Source organism: Heptranchias perlo, chromosome 7 (assembly GCF_035084215.1).
Source record: "Heptranchias perlo isolate sHepPer1 chromosome 7, sHepPer1.hap1, whole genome shotgun sequence".
NCBI lineage: Eukaryota > Metazoa > Chordata > Chondrichthyes > Hexanchiformes > Hexanchidae > Heptranchias > Heptranchias perlo.
The window spans coordinates 52,768,933-52,790,940 of record NC_090331.1 but is presented as its reverse complement, the minus strand read 5'-3'; the positions used below and the strand labels follow the sequence as shown (position 1 = coordinate 52,790,940).

Sequence of the window (22,008 nt, the reverse complement as noted above, 5' to 3'; positions counted from 1 at the left end):
ACAGCGTGAGAAGGCAGTAAAATTGCATCTTGCAGGATCTGTTTCTTTATGCTAGGCATGCTAGCACTCCCATTATGTCCAGTAGTGTAAGAAAACACAAATGCAAAGACCCAGGCTGTCTGAAAATGGCTCTACTTTTTAAATATGAGGTTTTTTCAACTTATTTAAATACTACAATTCAGTTTTTTAAAAGGGTGTATTATATTACTGCACTATACAGTGCTCTAGGATTTTGTTAATGTACAGTCTAGCCACATTTCCAATCTAAAAGATTCTACGGTACTTGGGAAATATGATATCTTGCATTTATGTTGTGCCTTTAATGCAGTGAATATCTCAACGTACTTCACAGAGGAGCAACAGATGTGAGATGTAGCAAGAGAATTGACTGAAAGCATAGTTAAAAAGGTTAGTTTTGAGGAGGTTTTTAAAGATGGGGACATAAGTAACAAAGTGGGGTTTAGGAAGAGATTCCAGAGAATAGAACCGAGATAGCTAAAGGCTCTGCCACCAATGGTGGGGTGATAATAGGGAATTCACATGAAGAGATGGAGGAACAAAAGGCATAGGCTAAGCCATTGGGCAAAGGAGGTTGCAAAGGAAGGGTGGAGCGAGACTGGAGATTTGTAAACAAGGACGAGGATTTTAAATTCATTGCACTGGGGGATAGGGAGCCAATGGAAGTCAACAAGGACAAAAGTGATGGGAAAGCGAAAATTACTGCAGGACAGGATTTGGACAGCGGAGTTTATGCAGGGTATAGCTCAGGAGGCTGGCAAGCAGAGTGTTAGAGAAGAATCTGGAGATAGCAACAGCATGGATTAGGATTTCAGCATTGGTGGGGTCAGGTAAGGGCAGAGGTGGGAAATGGTGTGGAGGTGGAAGTAAGCAGGCTTGGTGATCGATAAGATATAGGGTATAATATGGTATTTGCATGTTGTCCCTAAGTCTGTTGCATACATCACCCATGATAATGTAAAATAAACAAAGAACTTGCACTTATATAGTGTCTTTCACGATCTCAGGACATCCCAAAGCACTTCACAGCCAATGAAGTACAAATATTTTACAGTACAGACTCGGTTTTTCATTTGATCTGCCAATTCTTTTTACTGCCACTATTGCTACAGTAGATCCCACTGGCATGTTTTAATAGTGGTTTCATCTGTTTATTATACATGACTTACATATTCTTTTACTTTTAGGCTTTGTTTGTGACTCCTTCTCAGAGCTACTGGACATTGGACATCCATATTATTGCTCCCTATCTTGGATCTGTTAACAAATCTATAGAAAACAGCTCCCACCTACCTGGTGTCTCAGTAAGTAAATATATTACATCATTGCAATAAATACTGTGGTATTGAGTCATACCAGAAAAATCCCAGGTTCATTCTTTTTTTTTGTTTTAGGCCCCCCTTTTATAAGGGCGGGTTAGGGTGCGTTCATGTGCAGAAAACCAATAAACCCAAAATAAGTGTCAAATTATAATTTTATTATATTGGTCCGGGATGCCCACCAGTCGCAGAAAGCCTCAAGTGTACCGCCAGACACCGCGTGTTCCCTCTTCAGGGCCACCCCGGCGCGGAGAATGCCGTGGAAGAGACCCAGGTTCATTCTTGATTTGTGCTGACTTTAAGTAATCTCAGGCAGGGCTTCCTCCTTCCTCAGGTAAATGTTTCCTCACATTTACCTGAGGAAGGAGGAAGCCTCCGAAAGCTTGTAGATTTCAAATAAAAATCGTTGGACTATAACTTGGTGTTGTAAAATTGTTTACAATTGTCAACCCCAGTCCATCACCGGCATCTCCACATCAGGCAGGGCAGCAGTGGTGTTGAACAATTAGCCTTAATGATTGGAGTGGGGGAGGAGGCTGCATTCCCACACCTGATCACAATCCAGCAGCTCTTGCTGGAATTGATACTGGATGAGGAGAGGACCAGGCATGCAGTAGCTGGTAAATTCAATTAGCTTGCTAAAACTCTCTGGAGGCTCACACATGAAAAAATTCTATTTGGGTGTTTTACCGGAAGACCACTGCTCCTTTGTGGATCTATACTGTAACGTCAGTTAACACCTTTAGACAGAGCTGTCAACATCAAGGAAATGCTAGTAATGAAATTTATAATCAAAAATATTGAAACCAATTGCAAAACAATTTATCCTATTCTGCCCATTAACTATGAACAGGCAAAAAATCTAGCCCATGGAGCTGTGTTTACTTTCAAAAATTAAATGCATTAAAACAGGTTGCATTTTAAACTAAAATGAGTGGGACTAAATGGTTCTATTCCGAGAGAGGAGGGAGTGAGGTGGGAAAATTGGAAAGTTTTTAAATCAAAGTATGCTCATCAACACTGGTTCAATGTCACTGAGACAAAGGCAGGATGTGGCTGTGTAATTAAAATCAAAGACCATTGAAAGGCAGGGATTTCATACAATCTATCAAAGAAATATATGGGAGGGGTGATTTTCAACTGCTGGCCACCCATTTCTCACCTGAAAAATGAGCTGCTAGTGGTTGAAAATCAAAGGAGGCACCTTGGATGCTCCTTGAATGCCAAAGCCCCTGATTGCAGTTTTGAAGTAGAATTAGATGGAGCATGCACCGTGCCAGCTCTACCCATGTGTAGCAGGTGGTGAGCGACCTAATCAGTGATCCTTCAAGGGACCATTGGTGGCCGCTGCACAAAAGGGTTCTAAACCTTTTCTCCTTTATTTTTGTGGGGCCTAGACAAGCAGTGCCCCTCCAGGCCCCACAAAAATACTACGGCCCGTTGCCGGCTTTTGTGCGCAGCCTTCTGGGATCCCCCCAGGGCCCGACTTGCTGGTCAGCTCAGCATAGGGGCTGACCGATTTCCTGCCCTCCAACAACCAGCAAGCTGCAGTGGAGCACGTTTGGCACCCAACAGCTTGCCAGCTACATTTTATATGTAAAGAATCTTACAACACCAGGTTATAGTCCAACAGTTTTATTTGAAAATCACAAGCTTTTGGAGATTATCTCCTTCGTCAGGTGACGAAGGAGATAATCTTTGAAAGCTTGTGATTTTCAAATAAAACTGTTGGACTATAACCTGGTGTTGTAAGATTCTTTACATTTGTCAACCCCAGTCCATCACCGGCATCTCGACATCATGGCTACATTTTATATAACAGAAACACAGGCACATCAAGAGAGAAAAGCAAAGACACACAGGGAAAGTGGCAAAAGGATATAGAGGCACTCTGCCACATTGATAAACACAGAACCAGAGCTACAGAGAGTGAGAGGAAAATAGAACCACAGATACACAGATAAGGAGGAAAAAAAGAACAACTTGTGTTTATATAGAGCCTTTAACATAGAAAATGTCTCATGGCACTTCACAGATGCATAAGAAAAAGTGGAGAAAGAACAAATTTGCACTTTCACACCTTCAGGATGTCCTAAAGAGCTTCACAGTCAATGAATTACTTTTGAAGTGTACTCATTGTTGCTGTACAGGCGAATGAGGCATCCAATTTGTATACAGCAATGTCCCACAAATAGCAATAAGTGACCACTTAATCTGTTTTTCTGGTGTTGATTGAGATAAATATTGGCCAGGACACTTGGAGAACTCCCTGCTCCTTTGTGATTAGTTCCACTGGATCCTTTACATCCACCTGAACAGGCAGACAGGGCCTTGTTTTAATGTCATCTGAAAGACAACACTTCCAACAGTGTAGCACACCCATAGTACTAAATATTAGCCTAGATTATGTCTTTAAGTCTTGGTGTGGGGCTTGAATTTACAATTGACTCATAGGCAAGAGTGCTACTAACTGAGTCAAGCTGACAATTGAACTATATTATTTACATATTATATATATACATATTATATACATATATATCCCTGCGTAGATTTGTATTCATAGTGAGAGAAAAGAGTCATAGCCCAATACAAGGACAGGTATTGGTTTTAGTTATTTACAGCCATGGATGAATTTATCATGTAAGCAGAACCACCCATGAGAATGTACCTACAAAATATGAAAATAAAATCTTTTTGCGCCAACAAAACTGGCCCATCCCTCAACATTTTGACTTTTGCATTGAGCAAAATAAATCTTTATGTAAACAATGATTATTTTCTTTATAAAGAGAATTCAAAAACAAAGCAAAGATGCTCGAATCACATCCTGTCTCACTCTCAGCAGCTTCCCTTTCTGAAGTGAAAAAAAGTATATGAAAATAGTCACCTCCAAAAACATTCTAAAATTCATGATCTAGCTTGTTCTCAAATTATTTGGAAAAAATACAAATAGCTTGAGGTTCAGATACACTTCCAGTCATTGCACTGAATCATACTGATACATACGGGGAGATCGTCCACACTGCATATGCTCAGACTGCAGCATCCTGGGATTTGCAGGCTCAGTTGTTATTGGGAAGAATATTAACTCAAGCACTGGCTTTTTAAAGGGGCTAAGGTCTCAGTAAAAACATTAATAGAGGTACTCAAAACATAATTTTGTAGGTAAGTTTAATTTTATATAATTTATATTAGAAATCTTATTTTGAACCCTGAATATTTAAGTTTGCGTGGAAGAAAAATGATGGACTAATTGGTTCGGTTTCTATTTTTTTGGTACATTATTCTCAAGCTTATAGTTATCTGATTTGTGGCTCAAATTTTGTATTCGTAAATGCAGTGAAGACGTGGCACAGAAATAGACAGCATCACAGACATTGAGGAAAAGCACAACTTCATTTGTATCTTTCAGTTTATTGACTAAACTGAGAAAAATATTTAACTGAAGGAAAGTGAGTAACATTGTATGCTGGCACTGTAATATGGTGTGCTATGGATGTAAAGTATAGGTTGTGGTGATTTCCTATTTGGTATTCCTGATTTTGGCCTCAGAAAGAGTTTGAATAAAACATTATATTTAGTCGTAGGTATATGAAAGGAAGTTGCATACTTGCCCTCAAGGTCGAACAAGTTGGACACCTATGCTGTACATGTATACAAAGATAAATAACCCATGCTGACTGAACAAGTCAAATTCTGTTGTTATTACATAGAATTCTGTAAATATTACTGCTATTTTAGTGATCAAATTCCACTATTCTTTTTATTTTTGCATGCAAACAGTACATCATTGCCCTTGCATGGGAAAGAAACGTTGTAATAGCACAATATTCGTCTTCACAGTACAATATAGGGTAAGCAATGAATCTGGAAAGGCCATTTGGCACATTAAGTTTGCTTCTTCCACACATCATGCACAATCCTCTCCATCAAGGAAAAAGAATCTAAAACCTGCACAATAAAATAGCAATTTTGTTACTTAATTCCATACATGAAAGTACAGTACTACTGCCATATAGCTGAATACAGATTTACCAGATTAATTAGAGCTGTTTAAGTGATCAAATCCAACTTGCATGCCAACTGTGTTTTACGTGGACAGTCAGTATTTCACTGTCTGCATGTAGATGAAAATCAGCAGACGTTCAAGCTTTTTAAATGAGATTGCAGCATGAGCTTCTGTGGCTCAGTGTTATCATCCTGCTGCGCTTCTGACTCTGCTCCTCACCACCACTCCAAGTTCCTATCTTACGCTTCTGCTTTGCTGCTCAGGAAACAAAGATGGTGACTGGAAATGACTAGACAGAAAACTTTGAATTGTATGGATATACAGTGGATTTGGGGAGAGTTTTTTTTCGGGGGGCGGGGGGGGGAAATCATGTCGGTCATGTAGGCTTCTCAACCAGGGGATTACGGTGATGGAATCACTGCAAATTTGCAGTATATAGTAATGCAGTAACTTGTTGAGGATTGCTATTTGACAAAGCCCTGAGCGGATCTAGTGAAAGGACACATACTCATAGCCGATCCATGATCATTTAATCAACTATTTTTATATTACCTATTGCAAACATTTCTTTTCACAATTGTACGTGTACAGATTTGACACCAGATTAAGTAGGTAATATATAGTACCATTGTATAGTAAAATGTAGAGCCCCCAAACTGAACCTTTGCATAGACCCCTCAAGGCAAATACCACTCCTGTAAGGAATGCTGCATTGTCGGAGTTGCCATCTTTCAGATGAAGTGTTAAAGATCCCATGACAATATTTGAAGATGAATGCTAGGAAGAGGAGTTCTACCAGCTTCTTGGCCAATATGGCAATAGTTATATCCCTTAAAGAGTTAACTCAAGCCTGTGGAATCCATTTTATTTTAAGTGCAAGTGAAATTCAAATAAAATACTCTGATTATGTATGCATACAATTGGATATTCAATTAAATTACTCCTTTAAAAAAACTCTTTATTGATATTTGTAACAGCTGTAGAGCATTTAGAAATTATACCTATCTCTCACATACATTTCTACATGTTATGCCAAAAGTACTGGTGTTGAGAATTTATTCAGAAACACACACTCAGCAGTACAGGAAATGCGTACTAATTACTGTAACTGAGACATCTCTTATTCTTTGTAGGGAAGTTTGAAACAGGCCAGGCCTTAATTCACAATTGCCATCAATGCCAATCCATTTGAATAGTAGTGGCATGATCCAAGAGATGTAAATTACACAATGTCAGTTCTTCCTCTCCTACACACAGAGATGGAACACTTAACAGCAGCCCAATCAGAACTTTCAAGATTCATCTGACTAATGTCGGAGGATTCAAGGGCATAGTCCGGGTGACATGGTGAAAAGGCAATTGATCTGCCATTTCTATCATAGGGCCACCTATTTACAGGAACTTTTAATAGGGAAAGAATGAATAAACTTGCATTTATATAGTGCCTTTCATGTCCTCAGGACGTTGCAAAATGCTTCGCAGCCAATTAATTATTTTTGACGTGCTGTCACTGTTGTTATGTATGCAAACATGGCAGCCAAATTATATACAGCAAGGTCCCACAGGCAGCAAATGAGGTAAGTGACCAGTTAGTCTTTTTTAGTGGCATTAGTTGAGGGATGAATGCTGGCCAGAACACTAGGGGAATTCCCTGCTCTTCTCTGAATCATGCCTCGGGATCTTTTACATCCATCTGAAGAAGCAGACAGGATCTCAGTTTAGTGTCTAATCTGACAGACATCAAACGCAAGAAGATTATGCTGTGGCATCAAGTGCGTTAATGTTTTAATTCCTTTCACAACAAAAAATTAGATAATTTAACCTGCACCTAAAACATAGGGCCAACCCAATGAAGGTCTATGGTAAAAGCAACAAACTGTGTAATCTTTGAGCTACATTCAAGCAGTGTTTTATAAGAAATCGGTACTTGTGATTTTGTGGGCATTCTACTGGCATGTAGTCTACTTCCTACCATCTGCACTTATGCAGAAGACTGTAAGAGTTGTAGTAGTAATACTGCTTTCTCTGCTGGAGTGTAACAGTCTCAATTTTATTTCTGTTTCCTTCAGTATCATCTTTTCCCTCCCAACTAGTTCTTAATAAATGCTATCACAAAATGGGAAATTAATTGTCCCAAAACAGTTTCCAAGAGAATGGAGACATATAAGGTGGGGGTGGGGAGGGGAGAGAAGCACAGAGGGAAAGGCAAATGAAAGATGGAGAGATAAAAAAAACCGAACAGAAGGGATACTTACATACATCCTCCAATTTGCTGTGCTGTGGAGTTGCAGGATGTAGATTGGTGCCCACTTTTCCCAACACAAATCAGTTCTTGTCTTGGCCTTGAGAATGGAGGCTAACTGCTCTTTGATAGCTTCCAGTTAGGTCAAAGAACTAGGAGCCCCTGCCTGTCCAAAAGAATAGAACTGGCCAGGGGCCTGGTTTAGTGCCAAGGGTATATTCGTACCTCTCAATCTCTTAAAGGTCCAATCTGTAATTCATGCGTTTAAGAATATCCAGGACCTAAATTCATTGTTAAATTGGTGCGTCAAATAAAGCTTCATTATTTTTACTGGAGTTCATTGCCAAATGATGACCAAAAAAACGAAAGGAACCAGCATGTAGTATATAAAGAGAGTTCTGTGTCCATAAGATAGGCGTTTCCTTAATGTTGCAGCAAATTTAGCAATCAAAGGTACATCATCAAACAGACTTACAAAACCAAATGGGATCAAGCATGGTAGGATGTCTGCTTTGGGTTTCTGATTCCTCATACATTGGTTTTTTGACTTAATCCAGGTCATCAGAGGGGGATGGCAAGAAGAGCAGTCAAGGTAGAGAAGTTCATGCTTACATACAGTCATACACTGTCAAGGATGTGTGGGTATTCAGGTGTATGTGAGTGCCCCATACTCATACCCCTCCATCTCTGCACAACATTCCTCCCACACATACCCACCATTTCTTGTGGAACACACACTCTACCCTACACACAGATTGTCCCCTCATTCAGTCTCCCTAATATACTCACATTGGTAAATTACCGGAGGATTGCAGTTATCCATTGAAATCTGTGCCAGCATGGAGATAAAGCTATATGGGATACAGTAGTCCACAAATTTACCATGATTCCATTTGCTTTACATTGAGTGTAGAACCAATATATAAATTGGCTCAGTGAAAGGCTTGCATTCAAACACTCCCATCCTAGTCAAATCTGTTGTGCACCCCATTAGCAGATTGTATCCACCTGCTTGAAAGATGAATTGTGCAAATAAAAATGCCATTTTCGGTTGACACAAACAGAAATGAACTTCTGTGGTGCTTCGTCAGTACCGTTGGCTGCGTCCTGTTCCTCGTCCTCGTCCTTTTCCTCTACCTCTAGAAACTTTAAAACAGTCATTTTTTGGAGATCTCCTGTGCCGCTCAACTTTAATCCACTCTCCTTCATTTGGCTTGCTTTGCCTATCCTCACATGTGTCTTCTGTACTAGCAGCTGACACCTCTGGGGCTGTACTAACAGCTGCATCTAAATGTTGCTGAAATTGTTTTTGCATGTTTCTGTCAGGGCCCCATGACTTAGCATGGTGAGAGCGGAAAGATTGAGCAAACCTCTTTTCTGACTGACACCCAGAGTAATGTCTGAGAGGTGAGCTTTTGCTTCTCTCCCTGCCATATCCCTTCTCCTTGTCCCCTGTTCCACTGCCAAGTATGAATGTTGGGCTAACTCCTTTTCTACTAATGTGGTTTAATCCCTCAGAACTGGTTGTCTCATCAAACAACAAGTCATTGGAGTTATTACTATGGTAGTCACTGCTTTGTTTGCTGGTAGTCTGGTCTCTTTCCAAAATGCTGCTTGAGGTCGTGCTGGATAGGCTGCTTCCCACAGAACTCAGATATACAGCAGAAAGGCGGCTGCTTAACTTTGGTGTTGTTGGTAATGGGCTAGAGCTTCGTCTGGATTGAGCCAGTGTAGTAATGATGTGATTTCTGTTAGAACTCTGCGCTCGTCTTACAGCAGCAGCGTAAGTATCTTGTTTAGCAAATAACGTTAAAAATTGAGGTAGTGTAATGGAACTGGAAGTGCTGTGGTTCGGAGGTAAAACTGCAGAATATTGTGGAGAGTCACTTGTAGGTATTTTGCGCAACTTTAAAGCATTGAACCACTGTTTACGAATATCTGGAAGACAAAAATATGAACGAAAGGTGGTGTTAATCCATCCAATCAAAAATCAGCAATCTTGAAAAGTGACATTATTGCAAAGTAAAACATTTGTATTGGTTATAATCTGGCTTGTTTATCAAGCAGTCCTGTTCATAAAGGCAAATTTGACTTCCAAAAACCATGGTGAGATGATCAAGAAACAACTGTACATGTATTTGGCTGTTTAAGCACTTCATATCCTTTTAATCCCCATAGTCGTCAGCAGCATCTGCCTGATCAAAAGCTCCAGATCATAGCAACCTGGAACAAGTGATCAATGGATGGACTAAAGAAAAGTCATTTATAAATGTGTTTAACACTACTTCATTACTGCATAGAAGAATCTGCCCCATTTGTTCTGTGAAAAGTATATTTTTATTATATAAATTGCAACTGTTTGTTGGGGTAGAATGAATCATTAGATAAAGATTGAACTATTTGGGAACCATAAACACCAGTATTAAACCATAGTTGCTTCTAAAAATTTCTTCTCTCCTTTTTTACCAAATTTAAAAAGTTATATTCTAGATTTTGAACAACTATATAAAATTTAATAAGCTTCCTGCAACAAGCATTTCCCATCACTAAACACAAGAATAAAAAATGAAACTGATTTGAACAAAAATCTTACTGTCCTGAAAGCACTAAAGGTCTAGGTCTAAGAAAATTCATACAAATTCTGCATAGATGGCATTACATTAGAGACATTTGTCACTTTGGTAATATTATTCTGGTGTCTGCCATAATATGACAGCATGCTGGCAAAATAATTTTCATAACTCCTTACTTAACATGATCATAAACCTACAATATGCACTGAAATCTAATCCCCAGGAAGTCGTCTTCATGAAGATAAATAGAGTAATTTTGTGTGCATATAAAAACTTCTGTAGCTGACTTGTAATAACTAGGATGCTGCACGAAGAATTATGGGAGAGAAAGCAGCACTACTGTCACATACTGCTTAGAGTTTCTGATAACTTGTATCTAGTTCTGATATATATCTTAATTACAATGGTAAATGGAAATCAAATGGCAAAAAAAAATGACACAAAATTAGCAAATTTAAACCATTCAGAATAAAAACTCACCCTTTGGTAGGCTTTATTTACTCCAAACTTCAAATTGCAGTTCTCAATGGTTTAAATGCCAACATGCAATGGTATTTGTGAATTAACATGATCACCATAAGTCCACTAGCTTCTGTTCAGGCTGCCCTATAAATGACTTCAGTTGGGTCTTACTGTTACATACTTAGAGCTTAAAACAGTGGAGAAAAAAACAAATAAACTGTGTAAACGCAATGCACTCTTGTGTATGTGTAGTTGTTTTTTGTGTTTTTGCTTTATTTTTGAACTAGGCCAAGAGAAGTACAATGTGAAGTGCCACTGAGTGCATAACAGAAATCAAATGGAGGAGGTTTGGTGACATCAATGATTTTAAACAGTAATGAAAAATGAAACACTTTAGTAGATAACATAACTAGATATGAGTTATCAGAAACACTAAGCAATATGTGACAATAGTAAAAGGTAGTGAAAAATCTGGGATTCTCTCCCCCAAAAAGCTGGATCAATTGAAAATGTAAAAACTGAGATTGATAGATTTTGGTTAAGTAAGGGTATTGAGGGATCGGGAACCAAGGCAGGTAAATGGAATTAAGATACAGATCAGCCATGATCTAACTGAATGGCAGAACAGGCTCGAGGGGCTGAATGGCCTACTCCTGTTCCTTTTTATTTTATTCGTCCATGGAATGTGGGCGTCGCTGGCGAGGCCGGCATTTATTGCCCATCCCTAATTGTCCTAGAGAAGGTGGTGGTGAGCCGCCTTCTTGAACCGCTGCAGTCCGTGTGGTGAAGGTTCTCCCACAGTGCTGTTAGGAAGGGAGTTCCAGGATTTTGACCCAGCGACGATGAAGGAACGGCGATATATTTCCAAGTCGGGATGGTGTGTGACTTGGAGGGGAACGTGCAGGTGGTCTTGTTCTCATGTGCCTGCTGCTCGTCCTTCTCGGTGGTAGAGGTTGCGGGTTTGGGAGGTGCTGTCGAAGAAGCCTTGGCGAGTTGCTGCAGTGCATCCTATGGATGGTACACACTGCAGCCACTGTGCGCCAGTGGTGAAGGGAGTGAATGTTTAGGGTGGTGGATGGGGTGCCAATCAAGCGGGCAGTTTTGTCGTGGATGGTGTTGAGCTTCTTGAGTGTTGTTAGAGTTGCACTCATCCAGGCAAGTGGAGAGTATTCCATCACATTCCTGACTTGTGCCTTGTAGATGGTGGAAAGGCTTTGGGGAGTCAGGAGGTGAGTAACTCGCCGCAGAATACCCAGCCTCTGACCTGCTCTTGTAGCCACAGTATTTATATGGCTGGTCCAGTTAAGTTTCTGGTGGGGGATTCGGCGATGGTAATGCCATTGAATGTCAAGGGGAGGTGGTTAGACTCTCTCTTATTGGAGATGGTCATTGCCTGGCACTTGTCTGGCGCGAATGTTACTTGCCACTTATCAGCCCAAGCCTGGATGTTGTCCAGGTCTTGCTGCATGCGGGCTCGGACTGCTTCATTATTTGAGGGGTTGCGAATGGAACTGAACACTGTGCAATCATCAGCGAACATCCCCATTTCTGACCTTATGATGGAGGGAAGGTCATTGATGAAGCAGCTGAAGATGGCTGGGCCTAGGACACTGCCTGAGGAACTCCTGCAGCAATGTCCTGGGGCTGAGATGATTGGCCTCCAACAACCACTACCATCTTCCTTTGTGCTAGGTATGACTCCAGCCACTGGAGAGTTTTCCCCCTGATTCCCATTGACTTCAATTTTACTAGGGCTCCTTGGTCAAATGCTGCCTTGATGTCAAGGGCAGTCACTTTCACCACACCTCTGGAATTCAGCTCTTTTGTCCATGTTTGGACCAAGGCTGTAATGAGGTCTGGAATCGAGTGGTCCTGGCAGAACCCAAACTGAGCATTGGTGAGCAGGTTATTGGTGAGTAAGTGCCGCTTGATAGCACTGTCGACGACACCTTCCATCACTTTGCTGATGATTGAGAGTGGACTGATGGGGCGGTAATTGGCCGGATTGGATTTGTCCTGCTTTTTGTGGACAGGACATAGCTGGGCAATTTTCCACATTGTCGGGTAGATGCCAGTGTTGTAGCTGTACTGGAACAGCTTGGCTAGAGGCGCAGTTAGTTCTGGAGCACGTCTTCAGCACTACAGATGGGATGCTGTCGGGGCCCAAAGCCTTTGCTGTATCCAGTGCACTCAGCCATTTCTTGATATCATGTGGAGTGAATCGAATTGGCTGAAGACTGGCTTCTGTAATGGTGGGAATATCGGGAGGAGGCCGCGATGGATCATCCACTCGGCACTTCTGGCTGAAGATGGTTGCAAACGCTTCAGCCTTGTCTTTTGCACTCACGTGCTGGACTCCGCCATCATTGAGGATGGGAATGTTTGCAGAGCCTCCTCCTCCCATTAATTGTTTAATTGTCCACTACCATTCACGACTGGATGTGGCAGGACTGCAGAGCTTTGATCTGATCCGTTGGTTGTGGAATTGCTTAGCTCTGTCTATAGCATGTTGCGTCCGCTGTTTAGCATGCATGTAGTCCTGAGTTGTAGCTTCACCAGGTTGGCACCTCATTTTTAGGTACGCCTGGTGCTGCTCCTGGCATGCTCTTCTACACTCCTCATTGAAGCAGGGTTGATGCCCTGGCTTGTTCGTAATGGTAGAGTGAGGAATATGCCAGGCCATGAGGTTACAGATTGTGCTGGAATACAATTCTGCTGCTGCTGATGGCCCACAGCGCCTCATGGATGCCCAGTTTTGAGCTGCTAGATCTGTTCTGAATCTATCCCATTTAGCACGGTGGTAGTGCCACACAACATGTTGGATGGTGCCCTCAGTGCGAAGACGGGACTTAAGTCTCCACGAGGACTATGCGGTGGTCACTCCTACCAATACTGTCATGGACAGATGCATTTGCGACAGGTAGATTGGTGGGGATGAGGTCAAGTAGGTTTTTCCCTCGTGTTGGTTCGCTCACCACCTGCCGCAGGCCCAGTCTGGCAGCTATGTCCTTCAGGACTCGGCCAGCTCGGTCAGTAGTGGTGCTACCGAGCCACTCTTGGTGATGGACCTATGCTGCTTTCTCTTCCTTAATTCTTTGTGCAGCATCCTACTTATTACAAGTCAGCTACAGCAGTTTTTATGTACACATAAAATTCATGCAATCTTTCAAAAACAGTCGCCCCCAATTCCTTATCCTTCCTATCCCGAAGAGGGCAATTCATGTTGAGGTGCAGTTCCATAGTTAGGAGCAGCCTTACCCAAGTGACTATTCCTTAAGACAACAAATAGTGGTGGGATATTTGACTCTGGGAACCGATACACCTGAGTCCAATTGTAGTTTCACCTTCCGTCCACACACACATACACACTATTATTAGAGGTCACTGGATGGCTCTTAAATGTTGAAGCCAATTGGTGTCCTCAAGCTAGAATTGAATCTGGAACCTTGTAGGTCTGTATAGTTTAATACCACATCCTATAGCGAATTTACTAACTCAACTAACATCCTACAATATGCTATGCCAGATCAAGGAGCCCTCCTTTTCTGAAGGCACTGCCAGAGTTGCTGCAATCAATTGGGAGAACCCCTGAGGATATTCCCAGCATGAATGTCCGCATCAACTGTGGGGCATCACAACTGAACTTGACCCTGTCTGGAGGAAGGTATACAGTGGTGTTCCCCAGGGATCGGTACTAGGACCACTGCTTTTTTTGATAAATATTAATGACTTGGACATGGGTGTACAGGGCATAATTTCGAAATTGGCAGATGACACAAAACTTGGAAGTGCAGTAAACTGTGAGGAGGATAATAATCGACTTCAAGAGGACATAGACAGGCTGGTGGAATGGGCAGACACATGGCAGATGAAATTTAACGCAGAGAAGGGTCAAATGATACATTTTGGCAGGAAGAACGAGGAGAGGCAATAAAGACTAAATGGTACAATTCTAAAAGGGGTGCAGGAACAAAGAGACCTGGGGGTATACGGCCATAAATCTTTGACAGTGGCAGGAAAGGTTGAGAAAGCGGATCCTGGGCTTTATAAATAGAGGCATAGAGTACAAAAGCAAGGAAGTTATGTTGAACCTTTATAAAACGCTGGTTTGGCCACAACTGGAATATTGTGTCCAATTCTAGGCGCTGCACTTTAGGAAGGATGTGAAGGCCTTAGAAAAGATTTACTAGAATGGTTGCAAGGATGATGGACTTCAGTTACCTGGATAGACTGGAGAAACTGGGATTGTTCTCCTTAGAGCAGAGAAGGTCAAGAGGAGATATGATAGAAGTGTTCAAAATCATGAAGGGTTTAGATAAAGTAAATAAAGAGAAACTGTTCCCATTGGCAGAAGGATCGAGAACCAGAGGACACAGATTTAAGGTGATTGGCAAAAGAACCAAAGACGACACGAGGAAAACCTTTTTTGTGCAGCGAGTAGTTATGATCTGGAATGCGCTGCCTGAAAGGGTGGTGGAAGCAGATTCAATCATGGTTTTCAAAAAGGAATTGGATAAACATTTGAAGGGAAAAAATTTGCAGGGCTATGGGGAAAGAGCGGGGGAATGGGACTAACTGGATTGCTCTTACCAAGAGCTGGCTTGGGCTCGATGGGCCGAATGGCCTCCTTCTGTGCTGTAACCATTCTATGATTCTATTTTCCAACATTATTTATTTTGATCTAGATTACTATCATCAAAACTAAATTACACTATAATATTGTTGGATTTCCTCCTACCTTAGAAAGAATAGTTTAATGGTTCAACAAATGACTTACTTGAGTTGCACTTGCTCTGAAACTTGTTTTCTGTGTTTGTTGATATGGTCTGGATAACTAGCATCACCTCCTTCACTTCAGTATTCAAAGTCTTCTGTGTAACAGTGTGGTTGTGCTTAGTTATTTTTGGAGCTTTGACATCATTCTGTTGAATAATTTTCAACAGCAAAACTTTCAGAGACATCTCAGACGATCTGAGCATGATTTTTAAAAGTTATTCTGATGATATCTTTTCTATTAGACTTATGCCCAAAGAGAAACTCCCCCTCCCCCCCCACCGATGGTGCTTCATACTGAGGTACAGTTCCACTGGTGCTAGCCACCCTCTAATACCTTGCCCAGCAAGATATTCTTCATGCATAAGCCTGGAAATTGACTGTGGACTGGCTATTCAACTGTGGTGGGGTGGGAGGGGGAGGAAGAGAGAGGGAGGAGGAAATCACAGTCAAGTCTGATCCTATCTTTATCCAGTATTTGCACATGTAGTGCCTTGGCTGTGGTAAACTACCAAAGCACAATCTAGGGATCAAACTTGGGGTCTTTCCTGATCTCTCTGGCTCAGTACTGAATTACATACATGGTGCACTGACCCACTGAGCCATCAGGGATCATTAATTTCCCCTGTTAAGTAATTATTTGCTTTCTTTAGATTCACCAGGCTCAAAATATATTTGCATATCCAGAAGGCAAGCTGGCACGAGCAAAAATTATTCGAAATAAGGTATTCCAGGAACTTCTGCTGACATTATGACCTAGCCAGCTGTTAATCAGGGATTTTGAGACCACATTGTTGATTTCTGCATCTTTATTTCCTTACAGAACTGGACAAAAACAAGAGAGCAAACCACAGATGTTTCATACAATACTACAATAACTGGGAAACATGATCTCAAAAAGAAAAATATCACCCCAGAAGGCACTGGTACCCCACCCTCCCCTGTAAAGTGGAGCACCTACAAAGTAGACCCAGGAAACATGAGCAGGGCAGCATAGATATCTAAAATGCTTGCCGATAATAACTTGCATTTATATAGTGCCTTTAATGTAGAAAAACTTACCAAGGCGTTTCAGAGGCATGTTCAGACAAAAATGGGTGCCGAGCCAAAGAAGGAGATATTAAGAGGGGTGACTAAAGGCTTGGTCAGAGAGGTTAGGAGTGTCTTATGGGAGTAGAGGGAGTTGAAGAGGCAGAAGGGTTTAGGGTGGGGCCTTGATGGCTGAAGGCATGGCTGCCAATGGTGGTGGCAAAGGGATATGCAATGCACAATAGGCCAGCATCAGAGGAACGGAGATTTTTTTTTGGGGGGTAGCAGGTTGTAGGGGTGGAGGAGGTTTCAGAGATATGGCCATGAAGGGATTTAAACATGAGGATGAGTTTTGAAATTAGAGGTGTTGGGGGACCAGGAGCCAATGGAAGTCAGCAAGGACAGGAGTGATGAGTGAGCAGGACCTGGGCAGCAGACTTTTGGAAGAACTGAAGTTTATGGTGTGTGGAGATTAGGAGGCCAACCAGGAAACTATTGGAATAGTCAAATCTGGAGGCAACAAAGGCATGGACGTGGGTTTCAGCAGCAGATGGGTTGAGACAGGGAAGAGACTGTCAATGTTATGGAGGTGGAAGTATATGGGGTTGAGTTCAGCTCGAGGTTGAATAGGACACAGAATGCAAACAGTGAAAGAAACAACAATGAAAGAAAGAAGTGAGTACTAAGTCACTGCAACACTCACTCTTAGTGCAGCAGTTGGCAGGAGCTGTGATTGCTAAATTAGCTGATTGGCCAGCTCTGGAAACCCCGCCCCACATTGTACCTGCAAGCATTTCTAGTTGCCTGACCCAGAAGAGATCTGACTGCACTGGTAATAACCTCCTCCACTGCGCAAACTGAAGTGCAAGCCTCAAAAATTAAAAACTATTCTCCCAACTGACGAGGTGCACATTGAAAACTCCACATGTTCACCTTCAGCAATCCTGTTTGCAGCCTCAGCAATGCTAACTGCAACAGAACTGCCAACTCCCACAGAAATGGAGTGCATGTTTCTTCTAGGTCTCCTCCGCACCCCCCACCCCCGGCATGATCCAACTGACCAGAACATTCTCCCCCTACAGTGCTGAAGAAAACTGACTTATTCCTGGAGACTCACTAAGCACAAAACACCTCACCAAATATTTATTTCTGGAGGAGAAAACAGACCAGCAACAATGACCCACCCATAGGCAGATAAGGATGACTACCAACTAACAGAGTCACTAGGAGGCAGGACATCCTTCTTTCCAAACCCACCCAAACAGGATAGGAACATAGGAACAGGAGTAGGCCATTCAGCCCCTCATGCCTGCTCTGCCATTTGATAAGATCATGGCTGATCTGTGATCTAACTCCATATACCTGCCTTTGGCCCATATCCCTTAATACCTTTGGTTGTCAAAAAGCTATCCATCTCAGATTTAAATTTAGCAATTGAGCTAGTATCAATTGCCGTTTGTGGAAGAGAGTTCCAAACTTCTACCACCCTTTGTGCGTAGAAATGTTTTCTAATCTCACTCCTGAAAGGTCTGGCTCCAATTTTTAGACTGTGCCCCCTACTCCTAGAATCCCCAACCAGCGGAAATAGTTTCTCTCTATCCACCCTATCTGTTCTCCTTAATATCTTATAAACTTCGATCACATCACCCCTTAACCTTTGAAACTCTAGAGAATACAACCCCAATTTGTGTAATCTCTCCTCGTAACTTAATCCTTGAAGTCCGGGTATCATTCTAGTAAACCTACGCTGCATTCCCTCCAAGGCCAATATGTCCTTCTGAAGGTGCAGTGCCCAGAACTTCTCACAGTACTCCAGGTGCGGTCTAATCGGGGTTTTGTATAGCTGTAGCATAACTTCTGCCCTCTTGTACTCCAGTCCTCCAGATATAAAGGCCAGCATTCCATTAGCCTTATTGATTATTTTCTGCATCTGTTCGTGACACTTCAATGATCTATATACCTGTACCCCTAAGTCCCTTTGGACATCCACTGCTTTTAACTTTTTACCATTTAGAAAGTACCCTGTTCTATCCTTTTTTGATCCAAAGTGGATGACCTCACATTTGTCTATATTGAATTCCATTTGCCACAGTTTTGCCCATTCACCTAATCTATCAATATCGCTTTGTAATTTTATGTTTTCATCTACACTGCTTACAATGCCACCAATCTTCGTGTCATCGGCAAACTTAGATATGAAACTTTCTATGCCTTCATCTAAGTTGTTAATAAATATTGTGAATAATTGAGGCCCCAAGACAGATCCCTGCGGGACTCCACTAGTCACATCCTGCCAATGTGAGTACCTACCCATTATCCCTACTCTCTGTCGCCTTTCGCTCAGCCAACTTCCTAACCAGGTCCGTACTTTTCCCTTGATTCCATGGGCTTCTATCTTAGCTAACAGTCTCTTATGTGGGACCTTATCAATTGCCTTATGGAAGTCCATATAAATAACATCCATTGACATTCCCCTGTCCACTACTTTAGTCACCTCTTCAAAAAATTCAATCAGGTTTGTCAGGCACGACCTACCTTTCACAAATCCATGCTGGCTCTCTCTGATTAACTGAAAATTCTTGAGGTGTTCAGTCACCCTATCCTTAATTATAGACGCCAGCATTTTCCCCACAACAGATGTTAGGCTAACTGGTCTATAATTCCCTGGTTTCCCTCTCTCTCCTTTCTTAAAAAGCAGAATGACATGTGCAATTTTCCAATCTAGAGGGACAGTTCCTGAATCTAGAGAACTTTGAAAGATTATAGTCAGGGCATCTGCAATGTGCTCACCTACTTCCTTTAAAACCCTGGGATGGAAACCATCTGGTCCTGGGGATTTGTCACTCTTTAGTGCTATTATTTTCTTCATTACTGTTGCTTTACTTATGTTAATATTATTGAGTCCCTGTCCCCAATTCAATATTAGTTTTCTTGGGATTTCCGGCATGCTATCCTCTTTTCCTACTGTAAATACTGACGCAAAGTAATTGTTCAACATGTCCGCCATTTCCCCATTGTCAATGACAATATCCCCACTTTCAGTTTTTAAGGGGCCAACACTGCTCCTGACCACCCTCTTTTTCCTAATATAACTATAAAAGTTCTTCGTATTGGTTTTGATATCCCTTGCAAGTTTCTTTTCATACTCTCTTTTTGTAGCTCTTACTATCTGTTTTGTGACCCTTTATTGATCTTTGTATTTTTCCCATTCGCCAGGATCTGTGCCATTTTTTGCCTTTTTGTATGCCCTTTCCTTATGTCTTATACTGTCCCTTACCTCTTTAGTTGTCCATGGCTGTTTTTTTTGGCAAGTAGAGTTCTTGCCCCTCAGGGGTATAAACCGATTCTATATCACGTTAAATGTTTCTTTAAACATTTCCCACTGATCATCAGTCGTTTTACCCATTAACAGATTTGCCCAGTTTACTGTGGACAGTCTCTGTCTCATCCCATTGAAGTCGGCCTTACCCAAGTCTAGAATCTTAGCAGCTGATTCACTTTATTCCCTTTCAAACACTACATTGAACTCGATCATGTTATGATCGCTATTGGATAGATGTTCACGCACAGTTAAGCTGTTAACTAAATCTGGTTCATTACTCATTACTAAATCTAGTATGGCTTGCCCCCTTGTTGCCTCTAGGACATACTGCTGTAGAAAACTATCCCGAACACACTCAAGAAATTCACTACCTTTCTGACAGTTGCTAGTCTGCTTTTCCCAATCTATGTGAAGGTTAAAGTCCCCCATTAAGACCACGTTGCCTTTGTTACACACTTGTCTAATCTCTGCATTTATTCAATCCAGCACTTCAGAGCTGTTGCCAGGGGTCCTATATACAACTCCCACTATAGTGCTAGATCCTTTCCTATTTCTCAATTCAAGAACTGTATTGCTCCCAAGTGCAAGGACAGCTATAGTAAAAAATATATAAATGTACTCCTCATGTGCAATAGCTTCATGAAATATACATACAATGAAAACATTTTGAAAGTACAATTTAAAAAAACTAGGTATTGCAGACCCAAAACTCTCTTGCTATTGGAGCAGCGCTACCCCAGCATTCAAAGCGGTAGTGAATGCCTCTATTAAAACCAGTAGCATTATTCTTTTTATATCAGGCTCTCATTGTTACTAGGAATGCTGAGATAGCCTCTCAAGCAATGACAGAAGTTACTGGTATAAACTATACAGATAAGAAATCATGATCCTGATGAAGGAGTAAATATCTCACAAGACTTCCAATGAATCCAGGAAAATTAATGGGCCTGCTTTTTGCCCCATACCAAAATCAGATTTTATATTCCAGTCATTGGTTCTAGGTTCAAAGGTTTTCTGACATTGGTGATTCATGGTGGAGTACAATTTTTTTGGGCTCTTGCCTAAGTAGCCATTCTTTATTTGTGAGCCAAAACAGTAAGCACTGACAAACTATTCAACTGTAGGAGCATCACTGCTGAGTCCAAACCTGATCACTAGAATGGGGCTTCCTCTGTCACCCACTACATACACAAGGCATTAAGGTTTTGCACTTGTGACTTACTGACCTCCTTCTCCAACCGCCCCCTCACCCTCCAATATGTTCTGAATAACAGGCCACTTCTCTGCAAAGTGTCAGGAAGCTTTTTTATGTGACCTTAAAAAAGCAATTGAGGAGAGGGTGCTTTCCTTTGATGGTGTTCTTGGGCCAGCAAGTCCAGGGTTTAGTCGCAGTTCCAGGACGAACAGAGTACAGCATCCAGGCAGAAGGCTAGAATTTACAACATAGAATTCAGGTCACAGCAAGAATGTTCACCGTGACTAAGTCCGAAAAGATTTCAGAGGGACGGTGCTCTTTTTTGACTATTTTTGTGTCTAAGAAACAACAAAACACTTGCTGGAAATCTGAAACAAAATCAGAAAATGCTGGAAACACTCTGCAGGTCAGACGACATGCGAGGAGAGAACAGATGAGTTAACATTTTGGGTACAGACCCTTCATCAAAATTGGAGGATATTACAGATGAACAGCATTTAAAAAGGAAAAGAACAAAGAAGGGGGGAGGGGTGGGGATGAAATTGGAACAAAAAATACACACTTATACATGTGAAAAGAAATAGAATGACCCAGTGGTAGACTGGATCCCCCAAATGGGTGCAGGATTTTGAGGGATTCTCACAGAAAAAGGGGGAAGCTGATAATAAAGCATTATGGATCCATTCCCAGGGGCACTTCAGAGATCTCCCATTTTCCCATATAACCAGTCTGCCCTTGGAATGACCTGTAATGTGCTTAAGTGGAAAGCAGGAGATGGTTAAATGGTAGAAATGATAGTAGCATGAGACAATAGGAGGCATAATGAGAGAAATCAAAGAAATTAAAGACATATAAAAGAAAGAGAGCTTGTGAATAGCTGAAAGAGATGGGGGATGAGGCAGCTAGAAATGGAAACATGAAAAGTGGAGCAGGCTACAGTGGTCCAGGAGCCTGGGAGGAAAAAAAACAGGTCGACACCAAGGGTGCAGACCACTCCAACAACACAATGTTCTAATGGAGGGACCCCACGCCAAGCACTCTCCCTCTTCCCCAATGCTACCAGCAC

General features: G+C 41.7%; 1 protein-coding gene across 8 annotated transcripts in view; it reads right to left on the bottom strand.

Moving 5' to 3' along the window:
* The window catches only part of LOC137323715 (mitogen-activated protein kinase kinase kinase 20-like), a 151,881-nt gene that overhangs the window by 10,109 nt on the left and 119,764 nt on the right, over window positions 1–22,008 (bottom strand). For 6 of the 8 annotated variants that reach the window (XM_067987556.1, XM_067987560.1, XM_067987561.1 and 3 more), the window contains exons 19-20: window positions 15,401–15,545; window positions 4,736–9,526 (exon numbers count right to left, since the gene is read on the bottom strand). In XM_067987556.1, the coding sequence (XP_067843657.1) occupies window positions 8,676–9,526; window positions 15,401–15,545 (996 nt within the window). In that variant the 3' untranslated portion in view covers window positions 4,736–8,675. Of the gene's footprint in view, window positions 1–4,735; window positions 9,527–15,400; window positions 15,546–22,008 lie in introns of those variants that run through there. The other 2 variants (XR_010963432.1, XR_010963433.1) reach the window with 2 other exon arrangements.